Genomic DNA, 19,517 nt, shown 5'->3' with positions numbered 1-19,517 from the left:
GATGAGAACTATTTTAAGCTCCCCTCAGAGCACTGTCATAAGTGATTTCACCTGATGTTTGCTTAATTTATCACAAAACTTTTAGTTTGTAAATAAACAAATCGAGCACTGCAAAAGTGTAAAGTCAAATGTTTATATAAATAGACATTTGAGGAGATCGTTTGTGGGCACCGATCCCATGGGTCTGAGGGTAGAATTGCTGACTATCAATTGATCGTTGTCGGTTCAAACTCTGGTTTGGGATGGGTCCTAGTCTAACTACACTGAAGAGCTGTGATACAGCGAAACGGTGTCTCTGTGGATATCTACTACATGTGTATATAAACTACTACATATGTATATATATAATTAGCAAGTCAAATAGATAAACTTAAATAGAGTATAAATAGACAATAACACTGAACATAAGGACGATTAAGCCAAATTTAAAGTATTATAAACTCAAAATACTGCAAGTATCACATCAGCCCAATGTAAAAACTATTAGGTCAAACAGAGCTATTGTTATAATTTTTTTTTATTTACTATATATATATATATATATATATATATATATATATATATAGTATATTTATTATACAAACATTATTGGTTACATATGTGCATATAGTTTTCAGTTGTTGCTCCTTGGTCTGATGAAGTGTTCTCTCTGAATTGAGATTCCACTGAAACATGTATGCACATATGTAACCAATATGTATTATGTTCGCATAATAAATATATTATATACTTGCTCTGTCCTCCATTGAGCACTCCTTTATAAACATAAGGGTTTCAGTGAATCTACATCCAGGAAACCAAACTGTTCTACTAATATATATATATATATATATATATATATATATATATATATATATATATATATATATACATATATAAATGTTTCTCTCTGTGTGTTTGAGTGTTTATATGTTTACATTTTATGAGTGTGTATATTTGAATATTTTGTGCATTGAATTATATACATATGAACGGACTAATACTATCGTTAAAATGTATATAAAAAACCTAAAACAGTTGAAACGTTGTGTTGATCAGTGCAATGTTTCTTTGTAAAGCAATCCTCAAAAATCTGTAAACTATTCTGCAACGCTGGTGTTAGTTAGGTTCTTTAGCAGAAGAACTGTGTAGAATGTGGCAGAATGGACTCTGCTGATTAGAGCGGTTATAACTATGAGGAGAAGGGAGGCTATATTTCTGGCATATAAATTGATAAAAAATGTCTGCTTTTCTTGGAGAGGAAATATAACTAGCACAAGCAAGGGCATCTTTTCTCTCTATTCGAACATTGTAATACCCAGGAGAGTCTTAAAAAAACATACTTAGAAAGCAAGCAAGAATCATTTGACATCTTTAGCCATGGAAGACTGGTTAAAATTTAAGAAATTAAAAAAAAAAAAAAAAATGGAGTTTGTATTACAACCCATGGAGATACAAAAAATCTGTCAAAAAAAAAAAATATATATATATAAAAAATAAATGTTATCAAAGGCAAGAAAAGTTAATTTTCTATCTAACTGGATAAGTTTTTCAGTGTTTTTATTTAATGGAAAATGTTTATTCGGCTCGAAAACAATTAATATTGAGCGCCAGTGAAGAACAAGAAAAAATGACCGCGCTGTCTTTGAAGTTTCAACAAAAACTTCGAAATAAGAAATAAAACAAAATGATGGTAGAAACACACCCAATAAATTTTACCGTGACATTTATGTGGTGGGTTTTTACCACCATTTTGTTTTATGTCTTTTTTTTTAAGTGATTATCGAGACTTCGAAGATGTAAAGCAACATTGCGGACATTTTTTTTCTTCTCCGGTAGCGCTCAATATTAGTTGTTTTTCGTACGGAATAAACATTTTACATTAAATAAAAACACTAAAAACTTATCCAGTTAGGTAGAAGAGTAACTCATCTTGCCTTTGATTACATTTATTTGTTATATATTTGTTTTGTTTTTTGGTTTTTTTTGACAACTTTTTCGTATGTCTTTGGATTGTAATATAAACCCAAAAATTGAATTATATTATAAACATTAGAAAGCCAAATAAAGATGCATTTTCCTTGTTTCTTTTTTTTTTTTTTTCTTCAGAATAAATCATTTAGGCTAAAGAAATATATAAACAAACTTTCAATTTAAAAAAAAAAAAAAAAAAAAAAAGAAGAAACATGTCAGAACCTGCAATTCTGAATTTTTAAGATGAGATATGAATGCTCGTGTTCTGTGTATTTTTCGGACTATTATTCTCATCTTGTATGTTATTAGCACAATGTTTCGGTCGCTGCAACTGCGACCTTCTTCGGGTGTTGAGAACATGCTTCTTTTCCTACTAAGGAAAAAGCAGGTTAGCTCTGCATTACAAAGAATTCGAACCGTTTGTTTGAGGGTGGGTCCGTAGATCATAAAGAAACGCTTTTTTTTTTTTTTTTCATTAATATTAACAATTAGTATAGATATCCCCAAAAATTGAGCCATAGAAAAACCTTTAACAAATATCTTAGTGACCCCTGATGATTGAATCTTCTTTATGATCTACGAACCCACCCTCAAACCCACGGTTCGAATTCTTGCTACAATGTCATAAAAATTTATATTAAAATTCTTTTTTTTTTATTTTTTTTATTTTTATAAATCATTGTCCTAAAAGATTCAAGATTTGGTTAATTCCTAAACAAGACTTGGATTGTCTGAACAATTGGAGAAACGACTGTTCAAAATGAATCTTTGTTGGAGAATAAAAACATGGTCGTTGGAATCTGATTTTCCATTTTCTATATATAAAGGCTCTGGAATCATATATTAATATACATTGAGCTTAAACAACAACGTTTCGATTACAAAAAAAAAAAAATAACTATATACATATGAGATGATAATAACAATATAAAAAAAATCCAAACTTTATATATTTCAGGTTTGGATAGGAATCTTTGATGGCTGTGCTGGAAATGGAAGACATCAACCGGTTTCTCAATGCTGTTTTTTCTGTTTTCGGACTATTAACTCACAAAAAAATTAATTATTTTTACAGTGTTTTGTATATTATATCGATTTTCGGCACTTCTGCATTATATGGACGATGCCATTTTTTGATGCGTTTAACTAAATATCGCCAGGTGGCGCTTCACTCCATTCAAATTGTTTATTAATTTTGACTGGTCTTGATCTGTTTGTTGGACATATTTCTAATGAACATATTATGTCTGTCATCGTTGAACTCTTTGATCATCCATGTGCAAAGTTTAAGATTTCTTCTCCGGATCATCTCCGAATGTTAGGAGAAGTGTTAGATATCAAGTATCACCTGTATAAATACTTGAGCAGAAAAAAAAAAAAAAATTCGAATATTTATAGGACTTAAATTCATAATTTTTGTAATACGTCTGATCGATTTGAATTTAATAAATAGTATTATTTATAAAATTTAGCCAGAGGTAGATTTACACTGACTGCAGCAATATTTACAGGCCCACCCACAAAAAAAAAAAAAAAAAAAAAAAAAAATTACAAGAAGAAGAAGAAAATACATATATATATATATATATATATATATATATATAATTACAGCTTGGGATACGGTGGCTCTAGGATGCGGCTTTTTCAGGTTACGATGTGGAATATGATGTTTTTTCCGGCCCCTGGTTACGGTATTTTCTCCACCTCACGGTGTTATTTATAATGTTATTTGATTATATACATATATACTGTACTGTGTTTTGTAACTAATTTTTAATGCCGTATACCGTGGTTTTACTGTACTTTGAGACAACAGCAGGTTGGGAAAGCAATATATATATATATATATATATATATATATATATATATATATTAGTGATAGAACGATTCGATATTTTTACCGATTCCGATTCTTTATAAATCTCGAAATATTTAACTATCAACTAGTAATTTTTCCTGATTACCATAAACATACATGTTAAATATTCAGATATTTTTCAAATCAGTAATCTGAAAAATAATTTACATGAAATAAACAACTGTACAGTTAAATATTTTTTTTTTTTTAATTTTAAAGAATCGGAATCGGTAACTGTATCGGAATCGTCCCACCACTAATATATATATATATATATATATATATATATATATAACTACTTAATTTACTCACATAAAATTAATATACGAAAGTATAGATTTATGCGTAAACTTTAAGTATTTACTTCAAAAGTGCTCAATACGTAGGTAAAATCTCAATAGGAGAGGAGCATATAAAAACGATAAACAACCACAGAATTCGCGCATAAGCCTGAAGAGTCCTAGAGTGGATGAAATGCCGAATATTCAGTGTAGCTTAATCGCCATATATATTTTATTTTATTTTACTTCAGTCGAAGTTCTCAGAAATGAACGGACCCACTACCTGGGGCTAACACTTGAACTCTATATGAGATACATAGATATTCGAATGTTCCATTTAAGTTCTTTATCTCTCAAATACTGAGTTATTAAAGAAATTGAGAATATAATTTTCCTCTCCCCAATTAACCATTTTTATACGTTGTAGTATATCTTTTGTTTTGGTCTCTTGGTCTTACTGACTCCAGGACAAGAATTTATTTAGTCTGGTGCAGTATCCAGCTTCGTGCTGTTACTTGAGGTAACATCACTTGGAGAAGGTGCACCACTGCACCATTCCTCGTAAAAGCTAATATGGGTTAGCCATAGTGAAGAGATCTTATTTGGGCAGCGAATACTGAATGTGATTTTGAATATTTAGTTAGGGTTTACTTCTAGGAAAAAGTATCCTCATGCCAGATTGTTCTGAGAAACCCCTGTACAGAGAGATCTTAGACACTCGAGGATAATGTCTAGTAGGCATTAAAGTTTCATAGTGTGTGTGCGTGTGTGTGTGTGTGTGTGTGTGTGTGTGTGTGTGTGTGTGTGTGTGTGTGTAGATAAAATATAATGCCAGAGAGGATATCAACATATCAGTTTCAAAGTACATCACAAAACGCTGTAATCTATTTCATTTATCATGAAATAAAAATTCTTTAAAATTTTAAGATAAAAATAAAAAATTACAAAATAAAAAATAAAATTTGTAAAAAAAAAAAAAAAATTTTTTTTTTTTTAGTTTGGCTTGAGTATCACAATTTTGCCACAGAGTTCATTTTCAATCCCATTTGGTGGAATCACGTAAGTCTCATTGTTACGGACCGGGCTCACTTTAAACAAGTTCTGGTTACTTGCGAGGAGATCTTTCAGCGACCAGACCCCGGGCCGACGGCTTTTGCCCTGCATCGTGTAAACAAATGCATTTTCAACGTTGCTCAGCAACTTATTGCAAAGGACAGTATCGACTGAGCTTTCAATTTCAGCGTGGAACAGTGGTGGTAGTCCGGGATCCCGTTCAAAATTTTCCTCCAGAAAAGTCTCCGCAGACTCCTTTAGCACCAGAAAGCAACCTGAAAAAAAAAAAAAAAATCAGCTGAGATAAGTTTTAAAAATATATAAAGAGGGTAAAAAAAAAAATTTTTTTAAATCAACATTTAAAAAAAATTTTTTTTTTTACCCCAAACAATAATTAGCTAGTAATGGTAGCTGTAAAACCAGGTATATAAAACTACCTGATCTTGAGAACCGTCGATTTTTTTTGTTTTTTTACGGTTTTCTATTTGTCTTCATATTCATATAATCTAGTTCTTGTTCTGGCCGTGTCGTCTTGGTGATTGGCAAAAACATGAGCACTGGTTTTACAAGTATGAAAATAAAATAAATCTCACACGAGAAAACAACTCTATACATTATGTGTGAATCAGTTGTGCTTGGAGTGCGTGATCCTTTGTAAATTCTGTGTAGTTTAATGAACGTATATGTTTTCAAAACTATATATACATATATAATTTGTTTAGCTTTTTCGTTCAAGGGATGCTATTCTATATCAGAAGTATGCTGTATGATCTCCCTTACATAATAATAAACATTTTCTTAGATATTTTATGAGTTTTAACTGTACTAATCAAATTTTATATTTTACTAATTTAATAATTTTTTTTAAACATTTATTTATTATATTATATTATTTATATCGGTTTAAATAAATAACATAATAAATAAATGCTAAAAAAATCATAAAATTAGTAGAATATAAAATTTAATTAGTACAGTTAAAACTCATAAAATATCTAAGAAAATGTTTATATTATATAAGGGAGATAAAACACTATATATATATTACTGTTATTTGAAATAAGTTACACAGCAAGCCTACTTAAAAATTATGAGCAGTTTAATCTATAGGCATAAAAAAAATAATTAGGGAATCTATTATCTAGAGAGGACATAAATTCTGTATTATCTCAAGTAGTCTTCTCTTGCAACATATGAATTCTTGTTTTCAAGAATTTATTATTTTTCAAAAACTGTAGCTGATTTCTTTTTCTTGGCTGGTCTCTTCTGCAATTTTTTTCCCATTGCAGCTCTGTTAGTTGTATTATGCATTCCAATATAGGTTTTTCATTCTTATATTTCTCATCAGTAGGTTCATGTGCGTTTTTGCTGCTAAATGACTTTCGATGTTCGATTCATAGGAAAATCATGTTTAATTTTCGATTTTTGAGCGATTATTCCGAAAAATAAGTAAATTTACACGAATAAGGAGGATTTTTTTTTCTCATGTTTGAGTGATCCGTCCGTGATTTTTCATTTTAATATACTTTCATAGAAATGTTTCTGTTATGTCAAAAAAAAACTATTTTCTTTACATCACAAGTGTCATGCTCATGCATGAATTCCATAGCTAATATAACATACTGACCCAACGGGTTACGGATAGTCTAGTATATATATATATATATATATGAAGAGAAAAGAAATTTACTTGAAGCATTACTGTGGTATTTATGAAGGATGATAGCAATGCAGAAAAACGGGAATGGTGAAATTTACTCTACTAATATAAATAAAAAATCTACATAAATTAAAATATCCTATTTAAGCGACTTTCTCCTTATCTATAGACAAGGGGAGATAACTCAACTGTCTTAACAGAGATTAACATTAAGTTGGAGTACTACTACAACTTCTGGAGAGCTACTGCCCAGACCACTTTTCCTTGACTTGACAGAGTATAAAATCAACTTTGAAATCTAGTGGGGTGATAGTGATTTCTTTTTCCCTATATAGTCTATAATTATATAATATATAATAATAAAGAGACATTGCTAGTTTTTCTTTATGTAGCGTTATTTCCATGGAACATGTTCTATTCATTTTCTATCTGATTCCTCTTCCTTTTAAAATATTTAGAGTAAAAAGAAAGAAAAGAACAAAAAACCCTAGTCTTATTAACACCACTGCAAACACCCTTTCAGAAGATGGAAAAGGTGATTATCTCCCTAAACAGAAAAAGGACATTTTATTTTTACTTTTTTTTTAAATTATTATTATTGTATGTCACTTACCTGTGAGCAGCGCCCAATGGGCTTTATGTCCATTCTGAAGACAAGGGTGGTAGTTCTTATCCGAATCATAACTAGAATAAATGTTAAGGATTATATGAAAACATTAAGGTTTAAGATGTTGAAGTAGTTTGCTTGAAGCATTGTTTAATGTGTACATAAACAGAAATTTAAGTTTATAGAAGGCAGAACAATGCAGAGATTTAACGGATGGACTCATACTAAAGCAACTCTAATGATGGAACCGGCCATGCATTCCACTTTATTGAAGCAATACATGTGTGTGTGTGTGTGTATATGTATAATCGTGTGTGTGTAATATATCCAAATATCAAGTTTTCTTAGTTGGTCATTTCTTATTTTTCAAAACGTACTCATTACAATATTGTTTCGTATTGCGACTAACAAGACTGCAAAATTATATTATTGCTGCATATTTAGTCACGTACTCATCAAATGTTTACTTAAAAAAACTTATAAAAACATCATTTTGGACAACTTATATATGCTCTGCCGTTCCTGAGAAAGATATTTTAATTAATTACGATGGGTATATACAACTGAGTACGTTTCAAGTAAATGATTAACATATATATATATATATATATATATATATATATATATATAGACTTATATGTAATATACTGAGTTCGTGTAATTCAGTAAATTTTCATATACCAATAGGTTTTAAGCCAAAAAAGGTTGACTTAAGGATTAAGCTACAAAATTATCACATTTCATAATTGAGCATTAATATACTGTGTGTGCAAAGTCAAGACTTCAAGACAAGGTGTTGATGGCAACGAAAAGTGTATTTCATTTTATGTTACAATTGTTTCAATGTCCAGTTCGACAGTTTCAAGCATTATATCGTTTTAAAATTTTCAAAAACCAGCATTTCTTCAGACTTTATGAATAAACACACTTTTGGCAATGAAGCATTTTTTGAATAGAAAGATAAAAGAGGGGGGGGGGGTCCCTAACGGGAAAAACATACAAGAAACATTTACCTTTTTTCTTTCTATTCACACAGTATATATATATATATATATATATATATATATATATATATATATATATATTTTATATAACATCCTACATATATATTCTTATTTGCGTCAGGTGGCTTGATGGCATATCCGTGATGCTATATATTTCGGGAAGGCATCTCTTCATCAGGGGTATGTTTAACTTTCAAGCATATATGGTGGATCATCCTGTAGATCGAGCTATTCTGTAAAATTTGGAAATTATTTTATTTGTTCAAAATGTGTTAGCACTGAATATTATTTATAGTTTGTTTTATTAATATAAATTAAAATTAACGTTTTGCTACAAGATTCAGGAGGTGGCAGTAGTGAAGTGGCTAACGATGTGGACTGACAACCTGGGTGCGCAAAGGGTTTTGCTGTTTCTGTGTAACAGATGACCCCTGCTGATTTTCGATTCATGTTATTTAGGCGCATTGTTCAAGCAATCTGGGATTCTTATGTCAAGAACAACAAAAAACAACCGATTTTAATTTAGACAAACTGGCATGCTGTTTTTCCTGCTAAAAATCATTGTAAAAAAATGGGGGGGGGGGTTCAGATTAATGTACTGAAATTTTGGAATTAAATGATTTGCTGATATATCTAACTTTCATTGTCATTTTTTTGTGAACATTTATTATTTTAAAATAAAGTACTAAACAAATAAATAAAAGTGTCCCTTTTTTGAGGAGCTGCATGTTCCCCCACATTAAAAATGACCTCATGTCTCATTTTGCCCTCGTGAGGAAGCAAATAAATAGAAACACTATTAAAAAAGCATAACATTTTTTTTTTAAATGTACCGATCTGGTCAAAATGATAAGACCACTTTAGAAAGTAAGCGTTTACGCATATTATCGAACTTTTAATCAAAAAAATGATTGAAACCATTGCCAAAAAGGAAAATATGATGGAAAAAAAAATGAAATCTGCTTCATTAGAAACCTTAACCCTGATCTAATAATTATTTTTTAAATAACAAACATTTTCACCTGGTCAAAATGATAAGACCACTTTAATAACATCAGCTAGTTTTAAAAAAATTATTACGAAAAGCTTTCTCTGTTACTAAAAGCAACTTGTTAGTGGATAAAAAACATCTTATTAAATTATAAATGGCAAAAGAGAAACCATTATTAGAGTTTGAAAGAAGAAGGATCTTTGAGCTTAATAGGGGTGGACTCTCCCATAGATCCATTGCAAACAAAGTGAATCGTAGCAAAACGGTCATCACAAATTTAAGAAATCCAGATCAATATGGGCACAAAAAGAGTCCAGGTCGACCAAAAAAAAATAACCCCATCACTGGATTGCCGTATCAGAAGTTTAAAAAAAAAACTCCAGTATGAGCTCAAGTCGATTGAAAAACAAAACAGCAGCAGAATGTAGTCCTAAAACCATCAGAAGGCATCTGAAAATGAAGGGTTTCAATCATTTAAAGCGACTGCAGAAACCACGTCTTCTTGAGCAGCACAAAACTAACCAACTTAAATATGACGCCAAATACCAGACTTGGGATGAAGAGAAGTGGGAAAATGTAATTTTCTCCGATCAGAAAAAGTTTAATCTAGATGGTCTAGATGGATTTCAACACTATTGGCATGATAAAAATTTGCCCAAAGAGACTTTTTCAACTCGGCATAGTAGGGGAGGGTCTTTAATGATCTGGGGTGCTTTCTCGTCAGCTGGGACCCTAAAGTTGCAAGTAGTGAAACGCCGGCAAACATCATTGAAGTACATTTCAATGCTTGAAAATGCTTCTATCAGGACTGAAGGTCCACGTCTGTGTGGAAGAAATTGGATTTTCCAGCAAGACAACGCTGCGATACACACTTCTTGACAAGCACGAGAATACTTTGTTCAAATAATATAGAATTGTTAGATCATCCAGCATGTTCTCCGGACCTCAATCCTATTGAAAATCTTTGGGGATGGATGGCAAAAGAAGTGTTCAAGGATGGAACCCAGTATGATTCGATAAAGGAACTTTCTGATTCAGTTTTCAGTACATGGGATAAAATTCCTTCGCAACTGATAAAAAACTTAGTCGCAAGCATACCGAAGAGAATTTTTTAAGTAATTCGTAATAATGGAGGCTATACTAAATACTGAGACCCTTTTTAGTAATTTATAATTGCCTTTTGTTAAATAAATTATCAGTGGTCTTATCATTTTGACCAGGTGAAAATGTTTGTTTTTTAAAAAATAATTATTAGATCAGGGTTAAGGTTACGAATGAAGCAGATTTAATTTTTTTCCATCATATTTTCCCTTTTGGCAATGGTTTCAACCATTTGTTTGGTTAAAAATTCGATAATATGCATAAACGCTTACTTTCTTAAGTGGTCTTATGATTTTGACCAGGACTCTATGTATATTTTAACTTATAAGGACATTGTTTTCTTTTTCTTTTTGATTCATATTTTTTTAACTATTGTTATAGTTATGCCAAGTGCTCGTCTGAGCTCCAATCTATGGTTCCCCCTTGCCAAATTTTCATTAAAAAAAACACTCAATTAGCTACAACCACTATCAACAATTTCCCCTCACTCTCTATCTATGCTTTAATCTAAATGCAGATTCCATGAACAAAGCCTCTTTCCTAAAACTACCTGCCTATGGAACATTGTTCTGCTCGCCTGATTCCCAACCAGCTACACTATGGTAGCCTTCAAGTCCAATGTAAACAAGTTCTTGTTGAATCGTCCCCTTAAACCATCAAATTCTACCCAACTGGCACAATTAAAGATTACTACACTACCACCTTATATTCATTAACTCTTATAATTGTTTATTTTTGACAGATATTTTTAACGAAAAAAAATTAACAGGAGCCATTTGTCGTGCCTTAATCTGTCATGTATAAATAATAAAACTGCAAGTTCGAATCTAATTGGTTCCATAAGACAATTTTTACTTATGGATGTTGGCAACTTCCACATGGTCTTTCCGTAAGTACCTGTTTCTAGAAAAAATCTTGGAAATCGATTTCAACAACACAATCAAATTGGTCAAAAAAGGGTTGTCATTTTTTTTTTTTATAGCAAAAAAAAGAAAAAAAAATTTTTTTTCACTGTAGTAAAATTACATTTTCGCAGGTAAATAAATGTACTAGGTATGATTATGTTTTTTTTCGTATTGATTGTTATAAATGATTTTTTTTTTTTTTTTTTTTAGAAAAGGATACGGCACAAGGAGGAGAAATCCCTGCAACAGACACTCCCAGATCACATTTGGACAAAGATGGGCACTGTCAACCACTTGAGCACTACAGAATTCTTGAGCGAGGTCCTCCATGAAATATGCTGTAAAAGAAATGATAAAATAATTATAAAATAATATTCAAAAAAAAAAAAATAATTTTAAAATAAGTAATAATATTTTCTAAAAACAAAAAAAATTTTTTTTAAATGAATGAAATAATGCCGAGGAAAGATGATGGGTAAAAGTGCAGTATAGTTAACAATGAAAAAAAGGAACAAAGAAATACAAGTGAAGCATGCATAAGTTCACAGAGAATGAGGCATAAAAAATGATTAACAACATTTGCCCTCTTCCCATTTAGCCCCAAAAGTCCCCAGGGGACGTCAAATTCTGGTGAAAATGATTAAATGGTGCAGTTTTAGGCCTTAACATATGTAAATTTAAGTTCTGCATCATGCAAAAAAAAGAAATGACCAAGTCCATCATTTGCACCCCCCCCCCCATTTAGCCCCAAAAGTCCCCAAGGTCTTAACATATTTAAATTTGAGTTCAGCACCATGCAAAACTGCTAAATAGACATGTACAGAAAATTTTGAACAAATATAATAAAATAGTCCCCAAAATGGAGTGTTTTTATTAGCCCTAAAAGAGTCCTTGGGGTACATCCAAGAGTTATTGTAAAGTATAGACAAACGAAATTATTTAGAAATCAATTAGTTACAATTTTTCAAAAAGTTTTATGAAAATCCAAGGCATCAATTTTTCACAAAAGTGTCAATTTTAGCCATTTTAACCTGCAAGGCACCCCTAAGGGAACAACCAGAGTTTTCTCAGAAAATCTGTTCTGTTACTTTTTTTACTCATATAATGTTTAATGTTTGCGCAAAAATTTTTTAAAATTCCAAGGCATAGTTATTGAGAAAAGTGCAGACAGACGAACAGACGAACGGACAAGGGTGAATTTACAGGTCCCCCCCCCCACCTTTTTGTCAGGGGGGCCAAAAATGGATAAAACAATATCTAGAAAAGATGAGGGGTAAAAGTGCAGCATCGTGGAAAAAAGAAAAACAAAAAAAAAAACAACCGTTATCAAACTATAGAAATTTTAATATTCTACCGACTTGCATCGTTCTAAACTTTTGAAACTGTAAGTTTTATTGGCTCAAAATTGGTTTCACGTAACCAATTTTGTCAAAGATAGCGGTCGATTCTTTCTTTTTGAGGTGGTCGCTAAGTTCAGACTTGAAATATATTCTCAAAGATTTAAACGTTTTTCTCCATCATTTTTTTTTTTTTTTTAATTTAACTGGAAATTTATCTCGATTTTAGCTTTTTTTTGCAACCTGTCTGTTTAAATGTATGTATCCATGTATGTATGTTTGTATGTCTGCCTAACAGTTTCGACAGAGGCGAGGGATTTTCACGAGATCGGTATCGTTTTGAAGCACGTCTTTTCGGATGACAAATGTAAATAAAATTGGTCAAAAACATTAATTCCTTAACCCTCAACTGGGTACTTTTCTACAAGGAGGGGTCGCTTTTTTCGACAATATTTTCGATGGTCATCCCCTCTTTTCTATTGACTAGCCTTTATCTAAACTTTCGCCACTTCTGGTTTTGCAATGGACGCAATAGAAAAGACATCACGTTTTTTTTGGGGGGTGGGTCATGTTCTTTTCCTCCTTTGCAGTACAGGTTCGAGCCTGCCTGCCTGCCTACTAACACTTTTTTTTTTTTTTTGCTCAACACACACTTCCAAATACCCGGGCAAAGCCAGAAACCCATGCTGGTCTAATATATAAAAGGCAAAATAGGCGTGAGCGTTTGTGTATGTCCGCGAAAGGCTTTTTGCATCGGGGGGTCTCGCGTCGGTTAGATTCTGCAAGAAGTTTTTGCATAATTCCCAGATCGTAACATCCTTTCTTTCCTTTTTTTTTTTTTTTTTTTTTGATCAAGTTAAACAAAATTCCTACAATGGCGTCGTCTCGGGTGTTTGTTTGACTTTTTCGTATAAAATGAAACTGTTTAAAAAAAAAAAAGCGGGAAGCTTGGCCTTTGGGCCGGGATTTCTGATGCCTCACTAATTGATCCTCGATCAATGTAGAGGAAAACATTCAAACTGAGACAATTACTATTTTTTTTTTTTTTTTGGGATACTGTCAGAGGGGGGGGGGCTAGTTTTCCTCCACATTAAAAACGATCTTGTATCTAATTTGCTTTCGTGGAGAAGTAAATAAATAATAATAAATAATAGTAATTTAAATCATCGTGCGTTCGATTGACTATGTTTAAATTCGACGCACGCAACTTCTGCTTGCGTGATGGCGACATCAGCTAAAGCGTTACATTTTTTTCACCTTCTTTCCCTCCTTCACATTACGGATTCGAGCTTGCCTGCCTACTACTCGACTTTTTTTTTTTTTAACCTCATCTTTTTTTCATCTTTCATGTTACGGGTTCCAGCCTACTATCACTCTTTTTTTTTAACACCTCTCTCCACCCTGTGGTTTCTCTCCCCACTCCCACAGGCTGCTTTTTATTCCCACCCTTACTACACCACCGCAACACATCCGGGCAACGCCGGGTACCCCCATTAGTCTATTATATAAATCTCACCTGTCTGTTTAAATGTATGTATATATGTATGTCTGCCTAAAATTTTTCTCAGCGGCAACAGACCGCGTCAAAACTGGTGCTGTCTAAAAGGGCGATGTCTTGTTCGAATAATATGTGAAAATCAGGAAAAAATAAAGGTCAATTATTTCCCATAGAAATAGACGTTCGTAATGAAGGAGGGAAGCAAAAAATCCTTCCTTCATGACAATTTAGCCAAACACGCACGCGCAAAAAATGTTCTTTCTTGAATTAGTTTACTCCCGCTAGTCCCTGATAAAAGAACAACCTAACTGTATTTATATTTGAATTATTCAGACTACTATTCATATCTTGATTGTTATTGTTCACATTGTTTTGGATGATGCAAGCGTTGTATTATAAACCCTTTTTAAGAATTCAAAACACAACAACCATTGGTGTAAGCAACAGCCCGTTTTTTATTTCTCCTGTTGTTCTTGCTTATGGTAGATAGAGAGACAGAGTGAGGGAGCGACAGAGAGAATTATCGTGGTGTCCACTCGGTTGACAATCAAATCTCCAACTGCAATCTTTTTCCTTCTGTCACTTTTTCCTGTCAATCTTTTCAAAACATCCACATAATCAGATTCCTTTCTGTTACATTTTTCATAACAATAACAAGGTTTGTTTATATTTGTGAGAAATATTGAAACAATTCCCGTTTAGCTTGTCAATTTCTGACATTTCATCCGCAGACGCGTGCCACATTTTAATTCATGAACATGCATATATGTATATACACCTATATACATATACTAGCATGTCAACCCAGCTTAGACCGGGTCATTCGTGCAACACAAGTACTTCCTCCTTAGGTGTATCTTTTCAAAGTTACAAACCGTCTATGTGAACTCTGAAAACTATATAGAATTACACTGGCCAAACCCTTGTGTAAACATAACAACCTAAATGAAAATAGTTTAAAAATACAAATTATCAATTTTTATTCATTCATTCATATATAATAAAACAAAGTCGATTATTCTAGTTTAGAAAAAAAAAACATTATAACTTTGCAAACGCAGACACCACATATAAATTTAATATGGTCAAACTACAATAGAACCCTAGGATACGGCATTAATCCATTTCAGAGTTGGGATCATAAGGTGAAATCGTCATATGGCAGGGCCTAAGCAAAATTTTATACAGTACATATTAAAAATTAGTAACAAAATACAGTATAGTATATAATACACATGTATATAACCAAATAACATTACAAATAACACCGTAAAGCGAAGAAAATACCGTAACCAGGGGCTGGAAAAAACATTGTATTCCACATTATAACCTGAAAAAAATCGTATCCCAGAGTCACCATATCTCAGGGTTCTACTGTACTAGCTAATATCTGGTGCAGGTTTTGCACATATCATTTGCTTCCATTCCTTATTATAAATCCTTATAACAATTTCTAGAAGTTTTATAAACTGGAATTATGTAAGTGTTAATCAGAAGGGATTCTTCCTCAGTGACAAAACTTTTGCTAGAATGAAATATGTTTATTTAATACTAGCAGTTCAGCCCGGCTTTGCTTGGGCCTTATAACTTTATGTACATATGTGTGTATATATATATATATATATATATATATATATATATTAAAATGTTTGACTCATGTCCAGGTAACCTACATCTAAAATTTCAGGTGTTTAGAGCAAAAATTGGCGGAGGAGTTTGGTAGAGTCTGCAAAGGTCAACTCTTTCAATTTTGACCTCTTGGCAGGCAAGTTTTCGCCAAAAAACTTATTAAAAAGCTTGCTATATGTCTGAATACCCTTTATGTAAAACATCAAATGTTGAGACCCAAAATTTGCTGAATAGTTTGCTAGAGATTGCAATGGTAAAATCTTTTGAACTTTGACCCCTTGGCAGCCAAATTTTCGGCCAAAAACCGATGAAAAAGCTTGTCCTATGTCTGAATACACTTTATGTAAAATTTAAAATGTTTAGACCAAAAATTGGCTGAGAAATTTGGTAGAGACCGCAGAGGTCAAATTTTTTTAACTTTGATCTCAATTTTGACCCTTGAACGTTTGTTTTGGGCGCAAATCAAATTAAAAAGTTGGAGACATGTCCAAGTAACCTACATCTAAAATTTCAAGTGTTTAGACCCAAAATTGGCAGAGAAGTTTGGTAGAGTTTTGAAAGGTCAAATCGTTGAACTTTGACCCCTTAACAGACAAATTTCTGGCTGAAAACCAATTAAAAAGATTTTCCCAAATCTCAATATCTCTTATGTCAAATCTCGAGCCTGAAGACTGAAAATTGACAGTAGTAGGGAAATGTACACACACAAACACACAGACACACAATTTCACTTTTATAGATACATAGATAACCGACTTTTCTATTCCCAATATACTTTATCTTCATGAAATAGTGAACATTAATTGGGAAAAAGTAACAAAGGAAATAATGGGAAAAAAGTAACAAAGGAAATAATTAATGGGAAATAAACAAAGGAAATAATTAATGGGAAATAAACAAAGGAAATAATTAATGGGAAATAAATAAAGGAAATAATTAATGGGAAATAAATAACAAAGGAAATAAGTAACAAGAAAATTACTCACCTGAAAAGAGTTCTCCCTGAATCGTGTAGCCTTTCTGTTTCCCAATCTTCACCAATAAATCGAGCGTGAGGTCATCTTTCTTCCAGATTTGGGCGGCCATGTAGAGTGCAGCAAAACCGCATCTTAAAAAAAAAAGTTATCACAATATGAATAAAATTGTGTTACTAATTACACATTTATTTATTCATTTATATACTACAGTCTGGAGCTCAAGGGTTTGAGACTGAACTTGCCTAAAACCAAAGTGATGGGGTGTGGTTCTGGTCTACAATCCTTCAAGGACTCTGGTTGGCATCTTTGTTCAGTGTGTCAGAAGGATGTTAGAAGCAATGCATACGGTGTAACCTGTGTCTTCTCTAGGTGCACAAAAGTCTTGTGATCTGAAATTTAAGTTAGTCCTTAACTGTTGGAAATGCATGGGACAGGTGCATCCTATTGACGGTCATCACCACAAAGAAATGGTACTAGATGACAATACCCTGGAGGTAGTAGACTCCTTCTGCTATCTAGGAGATATGCTGATATTGTTAGTATTGATAGTATTTATAGTATTGATAATATTGTTAGTATTTATAGTATTTATAGTATCGTTAGTATTGATAGTATTTATAGCATTGTTAGTATTTATAGTATTGTTAGTATTGATAGTATTTATAGTATTGTTAACATTGATAGTATTGTTAGTATTTATAGTATTGTTAGTATTGATAGCATTTATAGTATTGTTAGTATTGATAGTATTTATAGTATTGTTAGTATTGATAGTATTGATAGTATTGTTAACATTGATAGCATTGATAGTATTGGTAGTATTTATAGTATTGGTAGTATTGGTAGTATTTATAGTATTGGTAGTATTTATACTATTGTTAGTATTGATAGTATTGGTAGTATTGATAGTATTTAGAGTATTGATAGTATTGTTAGCATTGATAATATTGTTAGCATTTATAGTTTTGATAGTATTGTTAGTATTGTTAGTATTTATAGTATTGTTAGTATTTATAGTATTGATAGTATTGTTAGCATTGATAGTATTTTTAGCATTTATAGTTTTGATAGTATTGTTAGTATTGATAATATTGTTAGCATTTATAGTATTGGTAGTATTGTTAGTATTTATAGTATTGGTAGTATTGATAGTATTTATAGTATTGGTAGTATTGATAGTATCGGTAGTATTGATAGTATTTATAGTTTTGTTAGTATTTATAGTATTGTTAGTATTTATAGTGCTGAGTCATGTAGATCAAACTTTCGGTTTATATTTGTTGTTTGATAGACTTGACAGTTGTCGCAGCCGAACTACTGTGTGTGATAATAATATTTGGGGGGGGGAAAGGGGAGGTCTGTCTCTTCCCTCGGGAAGCAGCATATTCTTTTTTGGCATTACCTCGGACAAAATATAGGTGATATTTATTTTAAATATTCATTCTTTTGGAAGTCAACAGGAGCAGAATTATTCAAATGGGTGGTGTCAGCATTTAGACAATTTTTTTTTTGTTATTGTATAGCAATTTGGGAGAAAATTAACGGGTCTTGAGAAACACTAGTTTCTGAGGGGTATTAATACAATATTACATTTAGTAAGTGGTATATGCTAGAGAGAGGGAGAGAAAATGGGGTGGGAGAGATTTTTAGGAAGATGTTACAGCCATTTAAAATTTTTCTATTTAGTTATGTATGGCTCTGAATAACACTGTGTAACCATGCTAGCATAAAACCTATAAGCGACAATTCAAAATTTAATACGGGAGAACTTGTTTATGATATCAGGAATGTCATCTCTTGCAAACGTTCATGTTCAAATGCTTATTAATGTTAAATTACTAGAAAAAAAGTGACCCGTTGAGTCAGCATCTGAGTTTGAGTTACAGTGTTTAAATGAGGAAAAGTGAAGTTGTAAAGCCAGTTAAATATAAATAATAACAAGCCAGACATGCGGGGTCTCCCTCCATGACTAAAGAAAATTATTTTCACCATGACTAATGCTTGAGCAAAATTTCTAAAAAAATCCAGATCGTGGTTATTGACAAAAGTACGAACAAACAAACAGACAAACGATTTGGGACCAATTTATATCTATAGTGGCCTCCTAGTGCGGTGGCAATCAAAGTTATCCCCAAAAATCCATTCTGGCAAAAATTTATTTTCACCATAACTAATGTTTGTGCAAAAGTTTTAAAAAATCCAAGGCGTAGTTATCGAGAAAAGTACAAACAAACAAGCGGACGAACGATTTTGGGGCAATTTATATCTGTAATGGCCTCCTACTGGGGTGGTATTCAGAGTTATCATGAAAAAATCCATTCTGGCAAAAATTTACTTTCACCATGACTAATGTTTGTGTAAAATTCCTTTAAAAAAATCCAAAGCACGGTTATTGAGAAAAGTGCAAACAGACGAACGAGAGTGAATTATTAGGTTCAATCTCTCCTTTGTCGGGGGGGGGGGGTGACCAAAAAGACAAAATTCCAAAGTAGTCGCTTTCTGCTCACTATAACCTTGTTCTCTCGCTCTCTCTCTCTCTCTCTCTCTCTCTCTCTCTCTCTCTCTCTCTCTCTCTTTCTTTCAATCTTTCCACAGCTAAGGGTTAAATAATATTACCACCCCTCGACATATTTTGTTTATAATGGATTCTTACAATCTTTTTC

General features: G+C 32.1%; 1 protein-coding gene across 2 annotated transcripts in view; it reads right to left on the bottom strand.

The window, feature by feature from the left end:
- Positions 1–4,970: 4,970 nt before the first annotated feature.
- The window catches only part of LOC145245875 (actin maturation protease-like), a 94,115-nt gene continuing 79,568 nt past the window's right edge, over positions 4,971–19,517 (bottom strand). For both annotated transcript variants that reach the window (XM_080107590.1, XM_080107589.1), the window contains exons 4-7: positions 16,864–16,985; positions 11,634–11,751; positions 7,419–7,489; positions 4,971–5,420 (exon numbers count right to left, since the gene is read on the bottom strand). In XM_080107590.1, coding sequence (XP_079963716.1) covers positions 5,086–5,420; positions 7,419–7,489; positions 11,634–11,751; positions 16,864–16,985 — 646 coding nt within the window. In that variant the 3' untranslated portion in view covers positions 4,971–5,085. The remainder of the gene's footprint in view (positions 5,421–7,418; positions 7,490–11,633; positions 11,752–16,863; positions 16,986–19,517) is intronic.

Source organism: Euprymna scolopes, chromosome 23, assembly GCF_053919585.1.
Source record: "Euprymna scolopes isolate OS-2025 chromosome 23, ASM5391958v1, whole genome shotgun sequence".
In the NCBI taxonomy this organism is placed as follows: Eukaryota; Metazoa; Mollusca; class Cephalopoda; order Sepiida; family Sepiolidae; genus Euprymna; species Euprymna scolopes.
Note: the sequence above shows the minus strand (reverse complement) of the source record. Positions and strands in the feature narration are given on the sequence as shown.